This window comes from Lonchura striata, chromosome 9 (genome assembly GCF_050655825.1).
Source record: "Lonchura striata isolate lonStrDom1 chromosome 9, ASM5065582v1, whole genome shotgun sequence".
Lineage (NCBI taxonomy): Eukaryota > Metazoa > Chordata > Aves > Passeriformes > Estrildidae > Lonchura > Lonchura striata.
The window spans coordinates 10,863,937-10,888,240 of NC_140711.1; the positions used below are offsets into that span (position 1 = coordinate 10,863,937).

General features: G+C 39.6%; 1 protein-coding gene across 4 annotated transcripts in view; it reads left to right on the top strand.

Moving 5' to 3' along the window:
• NYAP2 (neuronal tyrosine-phosphorylated phosphoinositide-3-kinase adaptor 2) overlaps positions 1-24,304 on the top strand; it is a 137,022-nt gene that overhangs the window by 86,968 nt on the left and 25,750 nt on the right. For all 4 annotated transcript variants that reach the window (XM_021553646.3, XM_021553645.3, XM_021553647.3 and 1 more), the window contains 2 exons: positions 13,847-14,056; positions 21,882-21,985. In XM_021553646.3, the coding sequence (XP_021409321.1) occupies positions 13,847-14,056; positions 21,882-21,985 (314 nt within the window). The remainder of the gene's footprint in view (positions 1-13,846; positions 14,057-21,881; positions 21,986-24,304) is intronic.

Genomic DNA, 24,304 nt, shown 5'->3' on the forward strand with positions numbered 1-24,304 from the left:
CTCTTCAGCTTCTAGTCACATAAAGGGAGGAAATTCATGAATGCGCTACTTTGAAAAATCAGTTATAGCGATTGAAAATTGGGATAATTATTGACATTTCCTTTTCCTGGCTGGTACTGAATCAAGAATCTAAACATATCAAATAGTGTGAGGAGAGGAGGGATGCTGAAGTAGCTCAGTTGTTGAAAAGAAGTTTAGGCTGACTGCTGGCAGCTGAGACTTAGAGTAGAAATTTTTTTTCCTGTTTTTTTATGCTGCTGCTTTCCAAGAAGCTAGAAATCCCAGAGAAGTATTGGATGTCTCATCCCTGGCACTCCAAGGCCAGATTGGATGGGGCCCTGAGCAACATGATCTAGTAAATGGCATCCCTGCCTGTGGCAGGGAGGTTGAAACTAGATGATCTTCAAGGTCCCCTCTAATCCAGGTCATTCTGTGTTTCTCAGTAAGCTTTGGGTTCTGTGTTAGATAGAACAGTGTGATGGAGAACAGAGTTTGGGAAATACATCAAGTGAAAATTCACCCCATGTGGGCCTATTTAACCTCTGTCTCTATGCATCAAGTCCAGAATGAGGGGCACAGGGCAGGATTTCAGTTGATGTATTTCTGTCAGAGTTAGGATGAGAAATATTGGCCTAAGGAGGGTGATACTGGGACATCATTTTGTGTGCATACTTTCTCATTTGTATACCTGCTCAGCCTCTGTTGTCCCACAGAGGAAAAGCTTGCCTGCAAGACAAGGCTGGCCAGAAAACCATTATAGATACTTCATTACATCTGTTGCTCAACTACTGCACAACTGAGTCAGCATTAGAGACTAAAATTTGAATGCCTACCTCATTTCTAACGTCTAGGTTAATATTTTTTCCACACTTTTATCCAAAGGGATGTCAGCCTAATTCTCTGTTCCTTTTTCTGCATTGTAGCAATTGATTCTATGCAATATGAAGGTTATATTCAGTCTAATGAAACAGCTACATATTTTCAGTTATTTCTGAACCTTTGAACCAGAGGTGTACTGATTTCTCCATCACTGAAGAAGCATCCATTTCCTTAATAGTAAGATTTTGTAATCTGATGAGCCATGATGTGTGTGGGATTAAATGAGATGATCAAAACAGTCACATCTCATTTGACAATCCTGAAAGTAGGTCTGAAAGCAAACTTTAATGGGAGCAGGAAAAAGTGCCAAGGAAAAGGTGAAGAGAACACCAGCTTTGAAGAGAATGACACTTGTTCACCCCTGCAAGGATATGATCTTACCACAGTTAATTCCATTTAGTCAAACCCCAAGAGGGCTATGTTGCTACATCTATTCCAACCTACAAAGATATCAGCAAGCCAAGGAGTTGCAGCATCAGAACTACTTTCTGCAGGTGCTCTTTGTGGGTGCATATATATAGGGCAAGACCTGTGGACACCTGCACCCACAAAGGTCATATCTGTCGAGGTCACCTGGGCTGTTCTGTCCTCCCCTAAGGGACAGATCTGTTGGAGGCTGTGCTGTGTTGTGGGACAGCACTGAAAATGCCTGAAGAGTGCACATGGGGATGACCAGATATGGCCAGCATCCTTCAGGAACCAGATTTCTGGGGAAAAACAAGATTAACTTTGCAGTTCAGTGGTCTTGAGTGATGCTTCAGCCATGCCTGCTGTTGTCCTTACGCAGAAGTCCTGAGATCTCTAGCACTGGAGTATTTTGGGCTTGATCAGCTAGCTGGAGACTCTTGTTGAAGGTGACATTTGTTCCCCAATTAGCAATTACAGGGAATAAGTGGAAAGGAAAATCATAATGTGTCAGTAAGGTCTTTCAGCTAAGCCCACAAAAGGCAGGAAAACATTTCACCTGGGCTTGTGTAGTCTAAAGGGGAAGCAGTGAGCTGCAAAGCAAAGATGCAAAGAGGAAATGTGTGGAAGCACCCACAGCAGCCCTGTGGCACCTTGCACACCCCAGCATGATAATTCCATGCCACAGCTCCACTATCACTGCCCCATTTTGCATTGCAGGACAGTAATTCCATTCTTTCTTAGCACCATGGGTAATGCCAGGTTTAAGAACTTGTTTCCAATAGATAAATCCATGGACACAGGTTTCTTGATTGAAATACATGCTGTGTATTTACTGTCTTGCTGCTCTCACACAAAAGTGAGTATGGCCATTTTAAGGGCATTTAGTCATTCAAGTCATTGATGGTGGGATGTTCATCCATGCTTAGGATGAAGGAATGTCTTTGTTATATGCAGTTATTAAAAGAGAAAACAAGCATTTTGAGACAATATGCAATACTTTTGCTAATTGGTACCATGGCATTGTCTCATCCTCTAATTCAGCAATTCAGGCTCATCAGGAAATCAGGCCCTCCTGGGATTCTGAGGGTATGCAGAAGCATTCAAGAAGACATAATTTCATAAATAATTGCTCAGTTTTTTCTGGAAACAGCTGCTGTCTCTGATTGATGTATACAGATTTATTTATTCCTTCTGTTTATATTACTTGACTGCTTGATAAAATTTATTTTTCTGAAGAATAAATAAATTTGTAAGGGGTGAAAAAGAGATAAAGTTATTCTGTTATATTTCAAGAAAAAGATGGTTTCAGGTAAAGAAATGAAAAAGAGACATTCTTTTTAGGTTTAACGTACAGTAAGATGTGAGATGTCTGAAAGTTGTCAAAAATAGAGGGTGAAAAATGCCTTAAACTCACCCTTTGGCACCCAGATCACGATATTGTAAATAAGCAAAGGAACATGTGCTGCAATTAATGACGTGGATAATGATAATAGGTTCTCAGTTTTAAGTGCCATTGATTTTCCCCACTCCCCTCAACAGAGCTTTCTAAGCCAGAGAAATATCTTGACCTTTAGACCAAATCCTCAGCACTTATAAATCACGGCTTTTTATTTGAAATCGGGAGAGGTACTCCAGTTTATACCATCTGTGTCTCTGGCTTCAAGAAAATAAATGTGTCCTTTGTGACTAGAACAGCTTGTATTCAAAATGGTGCAGTGATACAGCAGGATGTTGAATTGGAGAGTTTATTGCCTTTCTGTTTCAAGCAGGACCACACAATTTATGACCAACTTATGGGTGCTCAATCTTAATGGCAAGAAATGCTTCATCTGGTGATGTTTTCCATAAGCTATATTGGCTTCAACAAAACTGCTAAACACAGTTTCTTAAAATTTCTCACTGTGGTTTTTTCAGGGGATGTGGTGTCAGGGTAGGGTATCAGGTCCTATTGTGAAAGAACTAAGGAAGAAAAAGAAGGGGGATAGCAATGGAAGTGCTTTGGTTTAATAGAAGGGTGCAGGGTTATTTACATTTCCTCTGCTCAGGAAGTTGGCACAGACACGTCGGGTGAAGATGACTGGGCTGGCAGTGCCAGTGGCCTGAGAGCACGAGCTGCCAGCCATTTCACAGCTTCTCTTTATAACCAAGCATTGCACCTGGAAATGAATCTTTTTCTGAATTAAGAGTCAGATTTTCTTTGCATTAGGATTCAAGTGCATTTTTGTTTGTTAAATCCTAAAAGTAAAACTAGAGATTATTAGTAGGAAGGTCTGTGTTTATTGTAAAGCACATTGCTCATAAACTGTGCTTTATATGAACCCCATTTGACATTTTCCATGGGCAAGTGTATAGAGATAGTATTTAAGTCCCTTAAACCAAATCACAGGGAAGGAGATCCCTGTGTTGTTTAGGAGAAGTAATCAAAACCACCCAGACCACACCACCACCACCAAACCAAGGACTGTGAACTTTAGGATGGTGAAATACTGCACAAGTTTCAAACAGAGCAGATAATAGTTTCGTCAGAATTAATCACAAGAGAAAAAAATAGTTTTGCAAACAAAACTTGCATTTTTTTTCTTCATTAACTGGAATATCTGCATCATAGCTAAAAAAGCTGCTTGAGGTCACTGTTAAATACTTTTGCACACCAGATTATGATCTGAAAACTGATTCAATGATTTCTTGAGCTGCTGTTATTGCATCTTTACAAAGGAAAAGGTTTAATTAAACACCTTATATGTTCTTACAGCAACACAACTGTAGAACCTCTGTGATTTAAGAGAAGGTGGTGGGAACTTCGTGGGGAGTAAAGGGAGGAACATGGTTTATTCGCTCACTTCTGAAATCTGATATCTCTGACTCCTATTCCTTCTCTTTTTATTTCTTAACATGGTTTTACCTTACTGATCTGTGTAACAAATACTCAATATCTTGGGCTGAGTGGTTTATATATCCATTTTAAAAGGGCACACTTTTTTTGGGACAACTGGTTTGATTTCTGCCTGAGCAAGTTCATTTTTTAAACCCCATCCTTAAAGACCCAATCCAAAGATCCCTGAAGGAGATCCCATTACAAATTGTGGCAAGAGGGTCCTCTCTTTGTCCTAGGCTGCTGTTCCTTGCAAAACCACTCTGTACTTTGGCTTCTAGGATGTTGCAGTGAATAATATAAACACTGAATAGCGAATGAACACCTGATATGCTGCACATTTTTGTCGTGTAATATCTAATCTACCCATAGAGTCACTGTGGTTGGAAAAGACCTTCAAGATGGGTTTGGCCAACTTTGACCAAACACCACCTTGCTAAACAAACCACAGACTGTTCATTTCCTGAACCCTTACAGGGATGGTGATTCCATCACTTCTCTGGGCAGTCTGTTCCAATGCTTGACAGCTCTCTCAGTGAAAAAGTTCTTCCTGATGTCTGACCTGGACTTCCCCTGGTCCAGTTTGAGGCCATTTCCTCATTTGCTTTCATTGGTTCCCTGGGAGAAGAGATAATATTCTAATAAAGAGTCTTGGGCTCTTAATGGAGGAGAGGTAGATGTGCTTCCCCTGAAATTTTCTCTCACCTTCCAAGACTCTATCAGTAATATGAAAAATCTAAGTATTAGAAATTGTTTTATTTAGGTTATATATGTAAATGATTCAAATATCAAACTATGAAATTGCTGGGGTGTACAAACATGCTAGGTATAGATAAGGTGAAAAGTACAGGAACACTGAGGAAATAATTGTGAGGATAATAATGCATATTATAAAAATCAGGTTCCTTTACATTCAATTTGATATGAAGGTTCACATTCCTTTCACTCCTTTGAATAGAATTATCCATTCCTAATAATTATTTTATTGTTAAAACAGTAACATGCAATTAGCACTTTATCTGGCATTGAAGAATGAGTAAGGAGAACCATTGTTCTTGTAACTACTCATCTGAAAGAGAGAAGCTGTGTGTTTAATTTTACTGAAGATGGCAATTACTTTATTTTTGTGTGTGAATTTGAATTCATGACTCAAAAACTACCTTTTCCAGGAAATCTCTAGCTAGTTTACTGCTCCAGCAATGTTTGTGTAATTTGTATGTCGTTTGCATGTGCTGTAACACAGAGAGCCTTGTGCCAGCCACAGTAGCTGCTCTGCACACTTGTGAAGGCAATAATTGTAAGGCCTTGCAAGCACAGACATCAGCCAGAGCTATTACGAGACCATCTGCAATTCTTGTTTCCTCAATATCAGAAGTCTGTGCTGGCATGGCTTCACAGTTGCTTTTCTAGCAAGAATAAAACCAATTCACAAAATGAAACCTCTAATTAGAAAGTGGGGAGAGTCTAAAATAATTAATTCTGTTAAAATGCATAGAAAGACAGAATGACATAAAGGTTTCATCCTGTATCAGGGAGAAATCTTAAGCATTTACTTGCAGAGCAAAAATTTCTTGGGATCCTGACCTTGAGCTAGGCATAGAGGCTGCACAGCAGCATGAAGTGCTTGTGCCTGGCTCTGTAAGAGACAGCAAAATTCAGATGAGGTCAGTGTCCAGGAAGTGTCAAGATCCTCTTTTACAGGTAACATACTGGATAAAAGGAGAGCTGTGTAATTGGCATGTGTGTTCTAATAATGAAAGATAAATTTTCTAATTCATTAATGAAGCCAATAAATAGAAATGCATTAATAAAAATGTTTTTCATACAGCTAGTTAAACCATAGACAAAATAGCCAGGAAATAATTCATTTTCACTTCAACTTTGAAATTTATATTTTTATGTGCAGATATGAAAGAGAGGATTTTTGTCCCCAGTTTCCACAATCCAAATGCTTTACTATATCTTCATTTTCAGACTAACATTTACTACTGAATCTGGATAAAAACATACTCTTTAGAAGAAATTAAAGTGTTCATAAAATGGAAAAAACCTTACATTCAAACTCCTGAAAGAGTTCAAAGGCTGTTTTTCAGCAGAAAACTTGACGAAAGAGTGTTGACATGTTTAGTATAGTCAGGACTTCCATGAAAGATTGATGTTTTTGAAGTGAAGCTTTGAAACATAAGGTCATGAACTTTCTACAAAAACATTTTTCTTGAAATATCTCTATACTTCAGCTCTTTTGCCTCACTCTTGCCTTATGATTTCTTGCCATACTGTGCTAGGGTGTGTGCAGGACCCATCAAACCCCTGTGTCCTCATTCAAAGATCAAGGATTCACCCTTGAATAACCTTCTGTTATACCAGTTCTTATTTTAAGAACCTGAATAACAAAATGAGTGAGAGGTGAAATGAATGGGGCTGAGAAGTGAAAGTAGGTACCATCCCTTCAAATCAAGTACCAGGTAACAGTTGGGCCACCTTTACAGAGACTGATATTCATGTTTTCATTACAGGTTTCATTAAAAGTGTTTTCTTTGACCATTATAGAGTACAGGGTGGGCATGGCAGTCTGTGCTTATCTGCAATGCATGTTGTTAATTAACCTAGGCTAATAGCAGTGAAACCAAAGTTTCACAAGCCTGCCATACTCAGACTTTTCAGGCTTCTTCTTCCTTCTCCTACTTAAATCCTGTCTGCTGCAAACAGTCAAATACCTTGTTCATATCCACCTATGGGATGAAATGTATTGCACACATTTAGTTTTTTAATTGAAAGCACAATCTGGATTATCAGCAGATTTGGGTGCACAAACTGTAAGAGAATTGTTTGCAGCTCCCCATAATCAGCTATTCCAAACATTCATATCAATCAGCATGGATGGCTAATAACACAGCTAATAACTGCTACAAGGAAAACCCTTGCTCTGTTGAAGGCAATAGCAGAATTCCCTTTGACTTGTTGTAATTAGGATTTTGCCCAAAACGGTACCAGAGGACACAGGCTTCTGTTAAGGGTTTTCTAAGTGCATATCACCAATTTCCAGCATTCCAAGGTCTGAAAGGAAAATGATAAAAATAGAAAAGTGCAGTGAATGTCACATAATGAAGTGTTCTGCTTAATTATGTAATTGTAACTAGTCTGAATTAAGTAGAAAACTTGTTAATAGTCTGCCATTTGATGTAATGTTGAGAGTCCCAGGACACTGCTTTTAGTTGCTTTAGTAGTATGTCTGTACAGTGCATATCTTCCAGATGTGGCCTCTTTGGTCAGATGATGGGGCTGTGATATGATTTGCAGAAGAACAGGCACAATTAAAAGATCAAGCACAGAATGAATAATTAAGAAGTAATGATGGCCCTGTTAGAAACAGATGATTGTCATCACTTCTGTAATATATGCCAAAATATGATCATCTTGGATCAATCATAGAATCATAGAATTAGGGGTGGAACAGACCTCTGAGTCACAACTTTCAGCCCACCATCACCACCATGTTCCACATTAAATCCTTTCCTCAAGTGCCATACCAACACATTTTTTGAACAGATACAGGGATGAAAAATGTCTTTCCTTATTTAATAGTAAAACCAGGTTTTCCTTTGTTTCAATCAATATACAAGAGGATTTTTCCTCTTACTATGGCATCAAATAATGTTGTCCTACAATGGTGAATTTTTTAAAATTTGTCTTTAAAGGGACTAATGCCACCAGCTGAAGTTTACTGAAACTTAAAGAATTCCATTCTGTTTTTTTTAACCATCATAACTTTCATAACTTTCATTGAATATTTTTATTCTAAAACCTTGGTTGATAAATCTATGGTATAAATCTTTTGCTATAAATCTATCCCTTATTTTATTAGTCTTCAGTTAGTTGTACTGTGGCTTTTTCTTTACCTGTCTTGTTTTCCTAAGAAGGATTGCACACTTAGCAGGCTTGGGACAGCCACAGAAAATCAACTAAATGCATTTTTCCTTGGCAATCCCTCTTCCTCTCCCTTGGCTGTCTGTAGCATGATGATGTGATTTCCACTGGATTTCACCACATAAAACAAAAAAAAGCCCTACACTGTTCACGTAAACGTGATCCATGAACACCAAGAAGTTCAGCCATGTCTTCCCTAAATGTTAGATGGTTTGTGAGAATTTCAGGCTCTCTATTGATTTTGCATGGAACTAGGTCAGAGTTGCTTTTAATTGAATGATCTGGCTGCTGCAACTCTCACTTAACTGTAAAAAAGGGGTATTAAAAATTGATATGCAAAGCAAACTTCTGCTTAATTAGCAAGCGGATGAAGTCAGAATAGACAAACACTATAGTTAATAAAGATGAGGTTATGGGTTTCATTGACAGTATAATATGCTCTTTTTTTTTTTTTTAATGGCTGAAACACTGAAGAGTATCCATGTTTCTTGCACGTGGTATTAATACCTGGTTATTTTTCTTTAGGAGAGGTTGGGATAAATTTACAACTGTGCAGATCAGACAAGGCACTGCACATCAGGAAATCCATTAAAAGGCAGCTCTAATTTTAAATGTAAAGGTAAATAACAAGCTCTAGGGTGCAGACAGAAGAAACTCTGGGGTTCTCTGGAAGGCTCAGAATTGCTCGACACGCAGTGCCTGTGGAAGGGCTCAGTCAGATGGGCACAGGCTGGGCAGGAGGGGCAGAGGTGGAGCTGTGCCTGGCCATGTCTCAGGCAGCACTGACCATCACACGCTGCTGGCTGCAGCCTCATCCTGCACTGCACCCTCCAGGCGTGCCCTGGGCTGCTCTGTGCTCCTGCTGCCTCAGCCCTGTGCCCAGAGCAGCTGAGGTCCCATCTGTCGGGGCTGGAGGAGATCAGGATTTCAGGCTGACATCTAAACTTTGTTTGCACCTGTGTGTGACTGCTGAATTTTAGGCCATTTTCTTCCCTCAGTATGCAAGCTCCGCCCAGATTGATATATTATTTATTTAGGTTTGCAACAAACAAAGGAAAAAAGAAATAAATTAATAATGTATGTAAGTTTAGAATAATTTCAGCTTCTTTAATTAATGTCAATGGAAATCATATTCAAGCTCAATTAAAATAAATTTAAAAATCACTCTGCTACTTCTTGGTTGACTGAAAGAGCACTTGAGTTCCAATGTGCTCAGGACAACTCCAGAAATGCAGAATGCTCCTCTACCAGATCTCAGCCTATACATTTCACCTCACAGCTGAGACAGATGGCAGAGAGCAATCCTCATTTTAAGTTCCTTAAGACAATTGCTTTTCTTTCTTCCCCCAAACCCCAAGCAGTAATAAAGGTTCTGCCCTTTATTACTTAACATTGCACTAAGAAGCCACCTGGACCTGAAATTAATTTGTGTTTAAGAACAGAGTGTCAGACTGGACACAGTTGTACTTATCTGAATGATAGCTGTTTGGGTAAGATGTTTTACAACTGTAATTTAATTTTTCTTAGGTCCAAGTTACAACTGATTCTGTTTCTCACTTCCTTTAGCATTTTCAAGTCTTCTGGTACCACGGCTCACGTGCCAGCCTTGCCTAGTGCACAGCTATTAGGGGACCTTTCCTAGAGGGGAGATTGTACATGTCAATTATCTGTAAAATATATACTTTATAGGAGATTCCAACCATCTTATACTTTAAATGGAAAAGTCTGAGATTCAGGTGAAATAAATAAGAAAAATTCATATCTTTACATATTGAAATACTATGACAGCTGAAAGTGCTTGAAACACTTGAGTGCCTTTATGGCAGTTTAACCAACTCTGTCCATAAATATTTAAAGCAGTGAATTATTTCTTGAAATTTACAATTTTATGTACCATTTTGGTGGAAGAATTATTGAACAATAAAGATGCTTTCCATAATAATTTCAGCTTTTCAAAAAGTAGCACTTGACTGCAAAAGGATTTTCTGGTGGACACCAGTGAGCTCCCAGCATAATACTGAACTTTGATATTTCCCACCCCCGAATTAAGGTATTTAACAGCATAAGATAACCTAGATCCAGCCTATGTTTCTGCATTTCCCAAATAAAAAAAACAATTAAAAGAGCTGTCAGGAGCTATTGTTACTTTTCAGCTGGGCTCTGTATACATAGATATACAGACTGGTAAGATATATAGATAGGGTTCTGTATACATAGATATATCTGAATGGTAAGAGTTGCTGTTTTCAGGATGGGATCAATAGGGATAAAGTGGCCACTCAAGTCCTGCTGTAGCTTTTATAAAGGGTTACTCTGTGTAAAATGTCCTGGTTAGCATTTCAGTGGATGATAATATCCCCACCCCACAGTTAACTACAGCTATGTCCTGCCCTCTGCCAGGGCCTTGTGCCAGGCTGCAGGAGCCAAACTGGGGCAGGGAATGTGCTCTGTGAGACACAATCATTTGTGCCACTTAGCTTGCTCCGTGGAGCTACATTTGCAGCAGGGAGTAGTTGACAAGATAAAAACATCCAAGGGGCTGGCACAGTTAACAGGTGGGCCAGGGATGGGCTGAGACCTGGTAGAGGAGCATTCTGCAATTCTGGAGTTGTCCTGGGCACATTGGAACTGAAGTGCTCTTTCAGTCACAAGAAGTAGCAGAGTGATACTTTAATTTATTTTAATTGAGCTTGACTATGATTCCCATATATTAATTAAAGAAGCTGAAATTGTCCTAAACTTCTCCTCAAAATATTTGAGTAAAAGTGAGGCAAAAATTTCCTTTTTCTTTTTCTTTTTTTTTTTTTTTCTGTATTTACAAGTGAGCTGGCAAGTAATATTACAGAAAACTACATGACATGTTGTTTTCTGTCTGTGTATCATTTTTACTGATAATGATCACCAAATAATAATGATTCAGACCCTGTGTTGGGCTACATGACATTATAATCTGTTTCAATCTGCTTTTCATTTTTAAGATATATTACTTTTCAGATAAACTGTGAACTGAAAATCCCCAAGAAAGGATAGTGGAATGTAAATTTACGAAGTCTAGACAGCCAGCTGAAAACTGATTTTCTACACCTTATAAAAAATTAGACTTTAAACCAAATCTTTATTTAGTCTGAATAGTTCCATAGTTTCCAGCTGGTTGCAAAAGCTGTGCTTTGATTCAGCTGACAGTAAAAACTAAGAATGCACAAATCTTTTTTATCAGGCAACAAGTACAAATGCTTCTCTGTTAAGTAAACTGAAGTAGATAAATCCTTAGCTACACACTCAGCCAGAGCATTTCCACTGTGACAAGGGCTGACTGCATGTGTGTGAAATTTCAAGGGGAGGTGTTCAAGTAGTGTCAATGAGGCACACACAGAGAAGGTTTTCACTAAGGTAGTCACAGCATTTCCAGAAGCAGCTGGATGACATCGTAAATTAACTCTATTGAATGATACATTAATTTGGTAGGGCACTTGGAGGGCCCAGTTCTTACTTTCTAAAAACACATTCTAGTCTTCTGGCTTTCTCTTCATTTTGATGCGAAGAATAAACTGTAATCTAGACACCATCCTGTACTAGTGGGAAAGAAGATTGTGTGCATTTCCAAAGAATTTTGAAACTTTGTTTTTATCTTTCCTTTTCCCAGATAAGTAGTCTCTTAAAGAAGTGAATGTTATTGGTGTGAAGAAAACAAATCACATATAATTGAAGAATTGCAAGAATCTGTTATGTGAAGAAACACATCAGTATTTTTGATAGCACCATGCTGTCAACTGAAACAGTTCTAATCCTGGTAATAATTTGGGCTCTCCCTTGATTTGCACAGCTTTTTGTATTAGCAGGTCTCTCTGTGCAGTCACAGACATCTCCTAGCAATGGTCCCTGAAAGGCAGATGTCGTGTTATACTGATACAGACTCCTCCTCAACCTTGTACCCCACTGAGGTTACCAGCTGGGATAAACAAACACTTTGGATTTTCACTGCAGTGTCTTTTTGCATAAATGAAGTATAGGTAGGTGACCTAGAAGTTCATGGAAGAGGTTTGAGGTTTGAAGGACTTTGTCACATAAAATGTTACGGAATCCTATTTATGACTCCCAGCCCAGGGTTGTTTACTCATTTTCTCATGCACTGCTGCTACTTGAAGGCTGTGGTAAGATATCCTCAACATTAAATTTTGCTATTAACCAATTGTAATTAAGGAAATACACTAATGATTACGTCTTGCACTGTATATCCAGTTAGATATTTTTACATGTCTCCTCTATGATGTTTCATTGAGGAAAACCCAGGCTGACTGCGTTGTTGCTCATTAAGATCATCTGCAGACTGGAATATCAAAGAACCCAAAACAAGGTCAGATTTTGTCACTGCTGTGTGTAGGTGGAGTCTCTATCCATCACAGATGTCTAGCAGTGCATCTTCCCCTGCACCACAGGGAACAGTCTGTGGGGAATTGAGCCGCAGGCAAATCAGAGTGATTTCAGTGTGGTCCTTTTCTGGGACTCTGTCATCTGAGTGGCTGAACAGCCCCAGTTCCTGGCCATGGGGATGACTGGGAGAGGAATTGGCAGCTCAGAGTGTAAATCCTGCCCTGCCACTCAGCACGGGCCCCTCGGAGAACTGCTGGCATCTCCTGCCTCTCAGCGGCTCCTGGCTTCTCCTCTTTGCTTGGTCATCTCAAACCTTCCCAAGTCCCTTGAAGCCCCTAAAAGTTTTTGATATAGTCCTGAAGGGAAGATTGTTATCTCTATCAAATGTGGGTTTCAAGACTGTAGATACATACAGAAATTAAGGCACGTCAGGGGGTTGATTAATAAATCTGTGTGACTAGAACTGAATGTATCATGTAAGGATCTCTTTGGGTTTGAGATATAAAATTACAAACTGATTTTTTTTTCAAAATGAGGTAAATGGAGCTTTGAATAACTGAGTAACACAGTAATTAGCTCTTACAACTAAAGAGCAATCTAATGTTTCTTCTGTATCTAGTTTTCCATGTGAATTTTTACAGCTACAGATGGGAAAGAAGAGGAATTAATTATTTCTCCATGCATTGCTCAACCTGCAAGAAAAGAAATTGGGGTCTTGAGAAAATAACAGAAAATCACCAGCCATGAAGAAAGCAGACATCACAGCTTCACTTGAAAAAAATCATTCAACTGTGTTTTGAATTTCTCCTCTTTTCATTGACTTTTGGTGGTGCAAGCAGAAAGTAATTTTCTGACTCCAAGGATTTTCCAACCAAGTGCAATTTCATTCCCTAGGTTATGGTGCTGGGCACACCCAAAATGGATATGTGCTCTTTTGTTTTGTGGATTGTGTGCTTTTATTAGAGTTTAGGGGAAGTACAGATATGTTGCTTGCTCAGTATTGCCTTAGGAGAGAGCTTCCTTAGAAAGTGCCTGAAGAAGAACTTGCTCCTAATGAAATGACAGCTGAAAAGATTTCAAGTATTTCTATAAATTGTTAATAAACTGCAATTTGGTGGGGAACCATTTTCCAAATTATTTTCCTGGCATATAAAAGTTGTAACAGAAATGTTACATTTTATCCATCTGCTTCATGGTGTGTGCTTTGAATAATTAAAAAGTGTACTGAAACCTACATAAACTACAGGGTTTTGGCCTAGATAGTAAAGCCATGCTATAAACTGCCCTTAAAGGATTTATGATTGATATGTACAGAGTATTTTGATTATTGCATGATGTTGATGCTTAGCAGTTACTCTATAATGAAATGTGCACTTGTGTATTTTGTAGAACCACTAGATGAGCTGAAGATCAGAAGTCACAGCACTGAACCACTACCAAAGCTGGAAAACAAAGAGAGAGGACATCATGGGACAGCTTCCTCCAGGGAGCCAGGGAAAGCTCAGGAATGGGATGGAACTCCAGGCCCCCCTGTGGTGTCCAGCAGGCTGGGGAGATCCTCTGTCAGCCCAACCATGCTGGCTGGAGGCAACAGCTCAGGTAGGTCAAGTACAGCACTGGGAAGATCTAATGAAGCTCCCTGTGTGACGAAGAATCTCTAAAGATACACAGGTGTAGGAAGCATCCAGATTCCTTAGACTTCCAAAAATCTAGATTTGGCCTTGCCAATTGAGTGGTGTGCTAATAAGGCTTGTGCTGTGCTTGTGCTCTGTGCTGGAGCAGCTGGGATGGTGGCACAGAACAGAAGCATGTAAACGTGCTAGTCATCTACTTTAAAAGAAGTAAAGGATTCCACCTGACACTGAAATGGGAAACCATGGCAAAGACACTCCTAGGATGGTACCTCAGGAAGAAGTTCACAGGTTCGGGTATCACAGAAAGTAACAAAAATACACTGTGCAAATGCAAGGCTGTCTTACTGAGGGGCATGGTGACAGGACACAGGCAGCCTTTGCTTTCTGCTTGTACAGAAATTTCTGGAAAAGTGATTACAGATTCCAGAGTCTCAGATAAACACCTACTCATTTTATTATTAAAATATTTACATATTAAATAGTAAATTGCTGTAAAAAAAGGGCATTATAATGTAGTCTTGTATATAAATTGACTAGGACAAACGGAACTGATAAATGAACAAACATCTATAAAGAGATATCTATGGCCCTTGCATGAGTACTGTATTGGTACTTTTGAGATTTGACAGCTCTCATAAAAGAGTAACTTCATTGCTTATTAGGTGGACTGTGAGAAATATCCCTTTTAAGGACAGTGGCATATCTAGTACTGAAGCTTCATGGTCAGTGTTCAGTGAGCATAAGAGCACAAATGAGCTGCTCAGACAAGAAATCATTCCTGCCTGAGAAATCTGCTGGGCAGTGGGTGGCAGCAAGGAGTGTTTAAACTGCTGAGTGAGCAGAGATGCTCATGCCTCACCCAGAACACTGCTTCCCTGTGTGATAATGGGACTCACATTGTCCCTGAATTGCTGAAAATGACACCTGAAACTCAGTGTATAAGTCAAAGAGTCTTTGCTGTTGTGAAATGTCATTTGCAGCAATCAGGTAGTCTGGCTTTCCTTGCTACAGATCCCCAAACAGTCCTTCATGGCGCAGTGAAAGTGACTTTTCTGCAAAACTTATGGCTCTAGCACAGGTCTTTTTGTGCTACTGCCATTTGCTTACTTGTCTGTTCTTATACAGCTTCCTGGAAGGTGGGAATTTTCCAGATAAGCTTATAGCTTTTGCTAAAAATTCTGTTCCCAGTGCATTAGACCTTCATCTGTGCTAATGCAAGTCAAAGGACGGGTTTAAAGCTACCACATCAAAGTATTGGGACATCCAATAACTAGACCAAAGGTGTGTACCAATCTTTTCAGCTCTGCAAGATGACACTATGGACCATAGTAGCAAAGAATTTAGTATTGAAGAGTAAGTGCTTAGCAAAATATAACATTGCTGTCCAACATTTCTGCAGCAGTTTTATTTTAAAGAGTTGATTGATTTCCAAAAGCAGACAAAACATGTTGGCCTCAATCTCCATTTGGCATCAGCAAACTGTAATAGTTGTTGAATCATGCCTTGATTTAGTTAACTGTGACTTTGTCTTACACTGCTAGGACTGTCAAAGAAAAATTTTATTTTCTTGGCTGAATTTTGACTCCTTTCTATGATTAAAATCTGAGAGCTGATTATGACTTTTCTTTCCCTGCAGATTTATGCTATTTCATTTGATGAATATTGCCTCCCATCTCTCATCTGCCCTGAATATTTTTTCCCCTGTGTCTCTTGCTGTTGCCTGAGCAACATGTTTTACCTTTACTCGGTGGGCACTGCATTGAGAATGCTGTACACAGTTCTCCTCAATGAACTTGTACATGAACTATAACAGCTCATTCTCTGCAATTAAATTAAAACTGTAACAGAAGGCAAGAAGAGAGATTTATTACTTTCATATGAATACAAATGCTTTCTGGAGTCAAGGAGATAAAGTAATTCTTCACTAGGAATTAGGACTTAGATTTACATCAGATAAAATCTAGGTAGTCCCCAGTACAGTCATCACTGCTGCTGGTCTCTTTGCAACATTATAGATAACAGAAAAAAAGGCAACTTTTAATATATATATATATATTTTTTTTTTTTTTTTTTTTGGTGCAGATATGTTCTTAAAACAGCACAGTTTGGTACCTGGCTCCTAGTTCACACTGGTACAGCCATCTATTAAGGCAATATTGAAATAACTTTTTAGAAATGGGATAGAATTGCTCTGCTATAAAAGAGAAAAGGTGTGAATGGACTTCTCACGTGTGCTCATCAGGCAGCTCTGCTCCAGCATAGATGAGCTGGGAGCTGGGGTGGCCTGGGCAATTACCTGAGTGAGAACACTGATTTTTGGTGGGTTCTCCCCAGCTCTGAGACTGCTAGTAAGATCAGAGGGAGAATAAGCCATCTCCAAACAGAATCTTAAACTTTCTGTCCATTTTGTTCAAAGAGCCTGAGCTGTCAGCTGCACGCAGTTATCACTGTCTCTAGTGCCTGATTGTTCTTTGACTGAATTTGTCAAGGGCACTTTCTGTTTCTTGGCATCCTATAATTTCTTATGGAAAGCAGTGTGATTTGGGGACATGCTGACTTTTAGGAAAGTCAGTGCAATTATAATGAATGGCCAAACACAGTCTGTAATACAGAATCTGTATAACTTCACTCCAGGAGACTTGAAGAGTATTTTCTGGAATGTTGCTGCTTTTTTCCTAACTGCAACGAAGAAGCATTTTGCATTGCCACCTGCTGCTGGAGACAGGCACTGCTCTGCCTTTAAAATCTCAGAAACTGTTGTGTCCTGGTTTTGAACTGCCACGAGCTTGTCACTCAGCCAGCCACAAATATTACACTGAAGAGATTGTAGGTGATCAGGAAGGGAGGAAATTCCCACTCTTCATTGGAATTACTGGCCATCATTGTTGATTTCCAAAAGCAATGAATATTTTAGGTTCATCTATTTGGGAATGGGGAAAAGCTGGGAAAGCCCAAGGCACAAGATGCTTCCATTGGTGCAAGAAGGAAATAGCAGAAAAAAGCCAGTTCATGCCAGCCAGGTCTGTGCCTTAAACCCCTACATTTTCTCCTCACAGGCAGTATCACTGTGCCCCTAAACCCACAAGAATTCTCCACGTGAAGGCAACTTAATGCTGGGGTTTCAAGAGGCCCAGACCTTGCCTGCACTGGTCATTGATGCTCTCTGCTCACAGGCTGCTCCTGAGCAGTGCCTGTCACCTGTAAGAAATGAGCAGTACTGGGAGCTGCACCCTGAGGGCATCCCACCAATGCCCATGGTCCTGCTGTGAGACCTCCAGGATGTGGGATCACACCAATTCTGGCTGGAGTAAAAATATTGCCTAGGTATGAAAAACAGACACAAAAAAAAATCCTACAAAAAGGTAAAGAACACTTACTTGTATTTCAAAGAAGCCAGGAAATAGCAAACAAACACAGCCAAGTCCTACAACAAAAGCTTTACAAAGAAAATAAACACCCATATTTCATGATACAAAGTATATTCCACTGACAGCTTTTCCCTTTGGGCAAAATATCCCCTAAACCTAAACAGAGGATTCTTTTTCAGACATGGTTTTGCTCTTTACCTGAGTTGGGTTTGAGACTTGCTAAACTTTGGACCTGTGGATATCTGGTAACACTGAGTTCCACAGGTCCAGTGCTTGCCTTGTGAAAACTGTTCAGTTTGATGTGCTGCTGTGATATTTTATCACTAATTGGCTTCTGCTAATAGCAAAGTACTAAGTGCTTTTTTTAGATAGCATAATGCTATATAGTTTATTGCACCATAACGTTTCATAATTTCAAGTTGTATTTCAGCTTACTCATCTCTTTTTAGGCCAGTATGAAGACACTTGGTGTGATGTATTTTTCCAGTATACGTGCTTTCTTTTTCTTCTCTTTCTTCTTCTTCTTCTTTTTTTTTTTTTTTTTCATGTGATTGCTCCCAGCCTGTCACATTGCCTTGTTTAATTCAAAATGCATTTCTTGGCAGCTGTAGCAAATAAGCAATATTTCTCTTTTCATGTGCAAAGAAGAGACTGTGACAGGATAAGAAGCTTCTCCAACGTAAGTGACAGCCAGAGCATTTTTTTGAATTAAGATTAGGATAGGCAGAATGAAGGCTTCCTTGGGTGAATAAAGAACTCTTCCCATTAAGATCCAAAAATGAAAATCATGAAGAGTTGTACTTCTGGAGAATATAGAAAGCCATAGCATGTTGGTATAAAACCCCTGTGTCCCAAACACAATCAGCCAAGCCTCTACATCTTTAGTCATGCTGGCAGCCCCTGCAATTTTGGAAAGCCAGCCATTTATATGAGTGCTTAGACGCATAATTAAATACGCACCTTTAAGGCAATCCTATTTGTGTTTGGAAAACCTGTATTTCTGTGTTGCACAGTCCCTCCTAAAGTTCTCATCCTTAATGCTGCCTTTTGGAAGTAAATGCTTGGCTGTTTCCATGTGGAACCCTCCTGGTGCTGTCAAGGCTGAGTTTAAACCCGAGTGCAGTGATGCTCGGCCCATTGCAGCTGATTTTGTCTGTGGGTTTGGTGTCAGGGGGCTGTGGTCCCACTCCACTGAGTGCTGTGGCCACTGTGGGTGCCATAAGAGGGGACTGAGACCCACTGGCCCACTGTGCCCTCCCAGCACCACGCTGCACCTGCCTCCCAGAGACCTGCAGCGCATCACGTCACTGTGAGAGATGTGACCTTTGAAACTGTGCCAAATAATAACGCTAAATTTCCAAATACACCAAGTGAATTTTATGAACATTTTTGTGCATAAGATTTCACAGACTTCTGGCTGCCCCCAGGAATCTGCTGAATTCAGACCTCATTCTGCCCATTGATTTCAAGGGGCATCTCTAAAGGCTGCTCACATACCCTGCATCCCCTGGCCTACAGAGCCTTCCCCATGTGCCTGTCAGGATGGATGATAGAACTCGGCTCCACACCATGAATTGCTGTCACTAAGCAGACTTCTCAAGAAGTCCAAGACTACTAATTTCAGATGTTAATACTGAGCTGTCTCAGTATCATCCACAAGAGATAAACATGAATTTCTAAACACTAATAATCATCCCTAATATTTGCTAGCAGTAGTTTTTCCTTTAAGATTCTTGGCATTAAATAGGAAAACCTGGATAAACCCAGTAGAGTGAATAAGCTGCCCATAGCTGAAAAATAACATGCTGTAGAACACTGAGCAATGAGTTCTGCAGCACTTAAAGAACAGACCTTTTATGGACTAGTTTTCCCTCAAAGTGGTGTGCTGTTACTCAGACCACTAATTACAGTAGAATACAGTATTTATTTGGTCTAAAAATATTGCCACTGAGATACAAAAGCTAGATGGAGCCATGTCTAAAGCACCTTTTGGTGAGGATCACCATGGAGATCACAATAGTTCTCTTAATACTGTAACATATATTACAGGGAGATAAAGGAATAATACTTCATCTGTGTGTGATAGGTTTTATTTCTTTGATGCCAGATGAAAGGAGTCTCTCTGGCAAGCAAATGGTAATCTCTTGCTGTTGCTCATAGATCCAAATTGGAAATTATGACACTTCTTTCTGCTTTCCTAAAGCAAAGAAAATAATTCAGTCAGACAGTGTCTTGGAGTTTTTTACGTGCTAAGTGTCTGATTCTGCTTGTCACAGCAGAAACAGAATCTTTACTTAGCAGCAAAATAAAACAACTGAAAAAAACCCAATTCTTGTCCTTTCTGAAACCCTAGCAAATTCCAGGAGATGAGAGATGAGATATAATAATGAGATCCATTATTATATCTATATTACTGAAAGAAACAGTCAGAAATCTGGCCCACAGACAGTGTGAAATCAGAACAAAAACAAACCTAATCAACCTTCAGAGTAACTGCTCAAGTCCAAGAAAAGCAAACCAGCAGACTATGTACAAAAGCAAGGTTATGGAGGAGGCCAGTCTGCTCCTTTCTGTGTGCCTATGGCTGTGTTGACTCGTGGTGTGTTTACAGACTGACTAGGAGAGAGTGAATTGAATAATGCATTCGGCAAGCAGCATAAATATTTTTGCTGTTCAGCCAGATGGATGTTAACTAACCTATTAATATTTAGTTGATGAATATTCACCCATACAGATGCTTTCATTGGTCTAAGTGCTCCAGCATAAGTGGATAGCTCTTCTCCATGCCCTATTGAATTCTGAAATATCTGAAGAAAATAAGCATTGAAGGTGACAATGAGAAAGCAGCAGTGAGAGTGGAAGAATCCATTTCAGCATGTTGCTAGTATGTGGAGCAATGTGCCAGCTGGTCTCAAGTCTCCAATGTGTGCCAGGTGATTCTAAGGTCATGCTGGCAATAAGTATCTTCTTCCTTTCAAGCTGTGGCCCAACCAGTGGCCAGTGGTAATACTAGAAATCCACACAGAAAATAGAGAAATCAGTGTAAAACAAGCACAGACAAAACAGCTGTATAAATGAGGCATGACAAAATAAATTTCAGACAGACACAGGCAAAAGATGTGCTTCAGAGACAAATTTGCTAAACCACAACTGCATGAGGTACAGGTCCTTCCTTTCTTCTTGAAAACATGTAATTGAATAGGAGGAATTCTTCAAACCTAATTTAAAAAACCTAAAAATTCTTTAAATTGTAATGAATAATGATGTTGTAATTACTCGTTATTCATGGTAAAGCAGCACTGTCAATGTGAAAAGTGAGATTGTTATTTTACCAAATCTGTCTGGTAAGTCTAAATATTTTCAGTGTTTGCCCACTAAATACAAAAAGCAGGTACAAGGTTGGGAAGAAGGTTTATGAAATATGAGGAGAATGAACACATTGATCTGAGTAGAGCCATAGACTGAGAGGTCAGCCATATAAAGGAAATGTAAGGACAAAAAAATTTCTTGGGCAGAAAAAAACAGATCCTTTTTTCAGGATAAGACAGTTTCCTCCAGACCAGCTGAATGCTGAGGTAGCACATGGGTGTCAGCATGGCTTACATATAAAAACCTTCATCCAGGCCTCCTGAACTGCATGGTCACCTCGTGTCAGTGTGTACAATAGTAATCTGTGCTGGAAATCAATGGGAAACCTTCTCAGAAATTACTCCATATAAAACAGCAGAAGGAAAATCAAATAACTGTGTCATTTTTGTGAAGTTCTTCTCTGAAATGGAGCTTTCTCTCAAGCCAAACATTGCTTCTGTTATCACCTTGATTCTAGGCAGCTGACTTTGCCACTGCTGACATTTTTATTTGTCTCTTCTTCCTACTTTGTCTCTCAATTCATTGCCACTGACATAAGATTCCCAAGTATTTTTTGTTTCATTCCAAATCCCCAAGTGTGGCAGTATCCTCACCCCTTTTACATACCTCCTCCTTCATTTTCTGGCATTTCATGATTTCCTTCAGCACAGCCATTCTTTGAGCTGCCATGTCCCTCAGCTCTGGGATGGAGAGGTGAGAGCACAAGCCTCTGTGACTCCTTTAATCACTGCTGTATTACATGAGGAGTAGAAAAGGTGCTGGGGATCAGGGAAGTGGGGAAACAGGAATGCTTCTTTTGTGTTCTTCCTGTCTGTTGCTTTATGCTCTATCCTTCAGAGCTGCCAGAGCAAAGAGGCCAGGACATGGCATGAGTCCTGCCTGAATCCCTCTTCTGATCTCAACTTCTCTCATGATTCAGCCATGTGTCCAAGACTTTAACTTGGTACCAAGGCTGGAGTCTCCATTTCAAGGGAATCCTGGATCCAGGGCGTTCCAGCTTGCTGCAGCAGTACCCTGCTGCTGCTCACTGGTGTTTCTGCTCTCTCCCTGCAGAGTCGAAATCGAGCTGCCGCTTGGGCCGCTCCGCGTCCACGTCGGGAGTTCCTCCTGCGTCGGTGGCGCCGCTCAGGCAGCCCGGCGACCTCCAGCCGAGCCAGGTACCATCGTTAGCCGATCGGGAATGACTCCATGTGCTGCAACATGCCAAATGTCCCCACCTCTCTGTCTGTCATGTGTTCCAGTAAATGAGCTTTTTGGTTTATGTCTTTATTTTCTGTGCGTGCATCTGTGCGTGCGCATCTCTCATTGGCAATGAAATTCCACTGGCCACATCCAGCAGAATTTTCTTTGCTCTTGATTCCTTGTATCTTTTTCTGTCTTCATTCTGTAATATCAATGTAGTAAAACTGTACGGTATGAACTGGCTGGGTTTTTTATTTTTTCATGCTTTCTGTACTTTTTTACTGTCTTAAAATTTATCAAACTTTGATAAATTTAATCTATGTTTTTATGTAAATTTCTTTTAAATGTCTTGTCTAGAGCACTTACACCAATGTTGTCAATGACTTGTACATACTTGACTTCTGCCCAGTTGTACTTTAATATTTGTGCCAGTCTCACATCTGGTTGGAGCTTAATGCATGATTGTATTACACTGTGATTTATCACTGTCCTGAAAACTGCTCTTACAGCAAGTGATTTTGTTTAGTTGAGGCAGCTAAGCTCTCTTCAGCTATAGACCATATAATGCTTACAGGACTATTAAATAGTCCACTGTAGTTATATTTATTGTACATGGTTAGGAATAATAAAAAAAAAACAAACAAAAAAAAAAAACCAACCAAATCAGAGGAGCAACATCTCCTTTTATCTTAAACAGCGATACTTTTTTTGTCATCATCAGAAACAAAACTGCCACATAGGAAAAAATGAAAGTGTTTGGGTTTGGCAAATTTCTCCAATAGAGAGAAAATGGAAAAGAAATAAAGACACGGGAAACCTATACTTACATTTATTTTATATGCTAATACCGATATTGTAACATTTGGTTGCACAGACCTGTATTATTAATTTGACAGAACTAGCTGAGAGTAGCAATTGAAAGAAGAGGTTTTGCTTAAACATTGTGTGAATGGCTTCTGTCAAAGCACTGTGGCACTGCATCACTGGTGTGTATGTGTGGGGTCTATGTGCACAAGGAGACAGGAACACAGATGGATTTAGGTGCACATGCATATGTGTATGCATACACAGGCACCCTTATTTTGATGGAGAAATTTTGTCTGGCTTTCAGGGAGTTAGTCCCCAAAATACTATTGAATGTCACTGAGATTTGAGTGGAAATCTCCCTGAGGACTGCTTTGCAATAGTCACATATTTGTGTTTGTATCTTGGTGAGTTGCTCCAATGATGTCTAGACCAAAGCAAAGACCACAAGAGTAAGGCTGATTTACTCACTCCAGCCAGCAACTTGTTAGGAAGGTTATATTTGGATAGCCAAGTCTGTACAGATTACAGCTCTGTAACCTGTATGAACTGATATGATTGTATTGCTTCTAAGTGCTGCCAGACACGAGGACTGAGAGAACCCTGCACATTTCTAAAACATATTTTACATAAGCAAATCAAATATATAATAGAGATTCAAAATGACAGCCCATTTAAATAACACATCAAGTGTTCCTTCATCTAAGGAAGAAATTAGGGTAATTGTACTTCCAAAGGTCTTCAGTGTCCCAGTGTTCCTGTACTATATATTTTTGATTAAATGGGTTTTACAGCACTCCTGATGCTTTGCTGTTTACTCAGTGGCAAAGGCACCTTGGGTGTTTTGAAGGGATTTTAGCCTGTCAGTTTATACTAAGAACTAAACAATAAGCCTTGAAAGCAGATGCTGATGTGATAGAAGAGATAATGAGCCTCTTAGAAGCTGCATCCAGGGTTCACTGAAACTGTGAAGGGAAAAATCCACCTCAATTCATACAGAAGAAAGGAACAAAGATGATAAGAGGAATTTTCAAGTGACTGTGGGAGGGTGATCTTATTAATTGAATAATGTATGGTATGGTCATGACTTCAAGAAAAACTAGTGCAAGCTTTCTCTCCCTAAGTCTTCCCTTCCAGCTGACAATCTCTTACTGTCCCTCTATTATGTTGCCATTTACTATGATAGCATAACTTTTAAAGGTGTGGATTTGACCCTGATTTCAGAGGAATGATGAAAGTCTTATCTCCATGGCAGATACAAACATTGATTGTTCTTTTAACACCTATTCTATCTTAATGTGCAAATAACGTTTGGTGGGTGAAATGTGTCTCCAACAGCTGGGCTGTTAGCTCATTCTCAATCTGCTGGATTGTGACATACAGGGTATTATTTTTGTGTGCTGTGGCTATTGATTGTATTGATACTGCCTTTCTTAACAGTATCATAATGAGCAAATTAGACTTTCCAAAAGATTGAGATGTATTGTGTT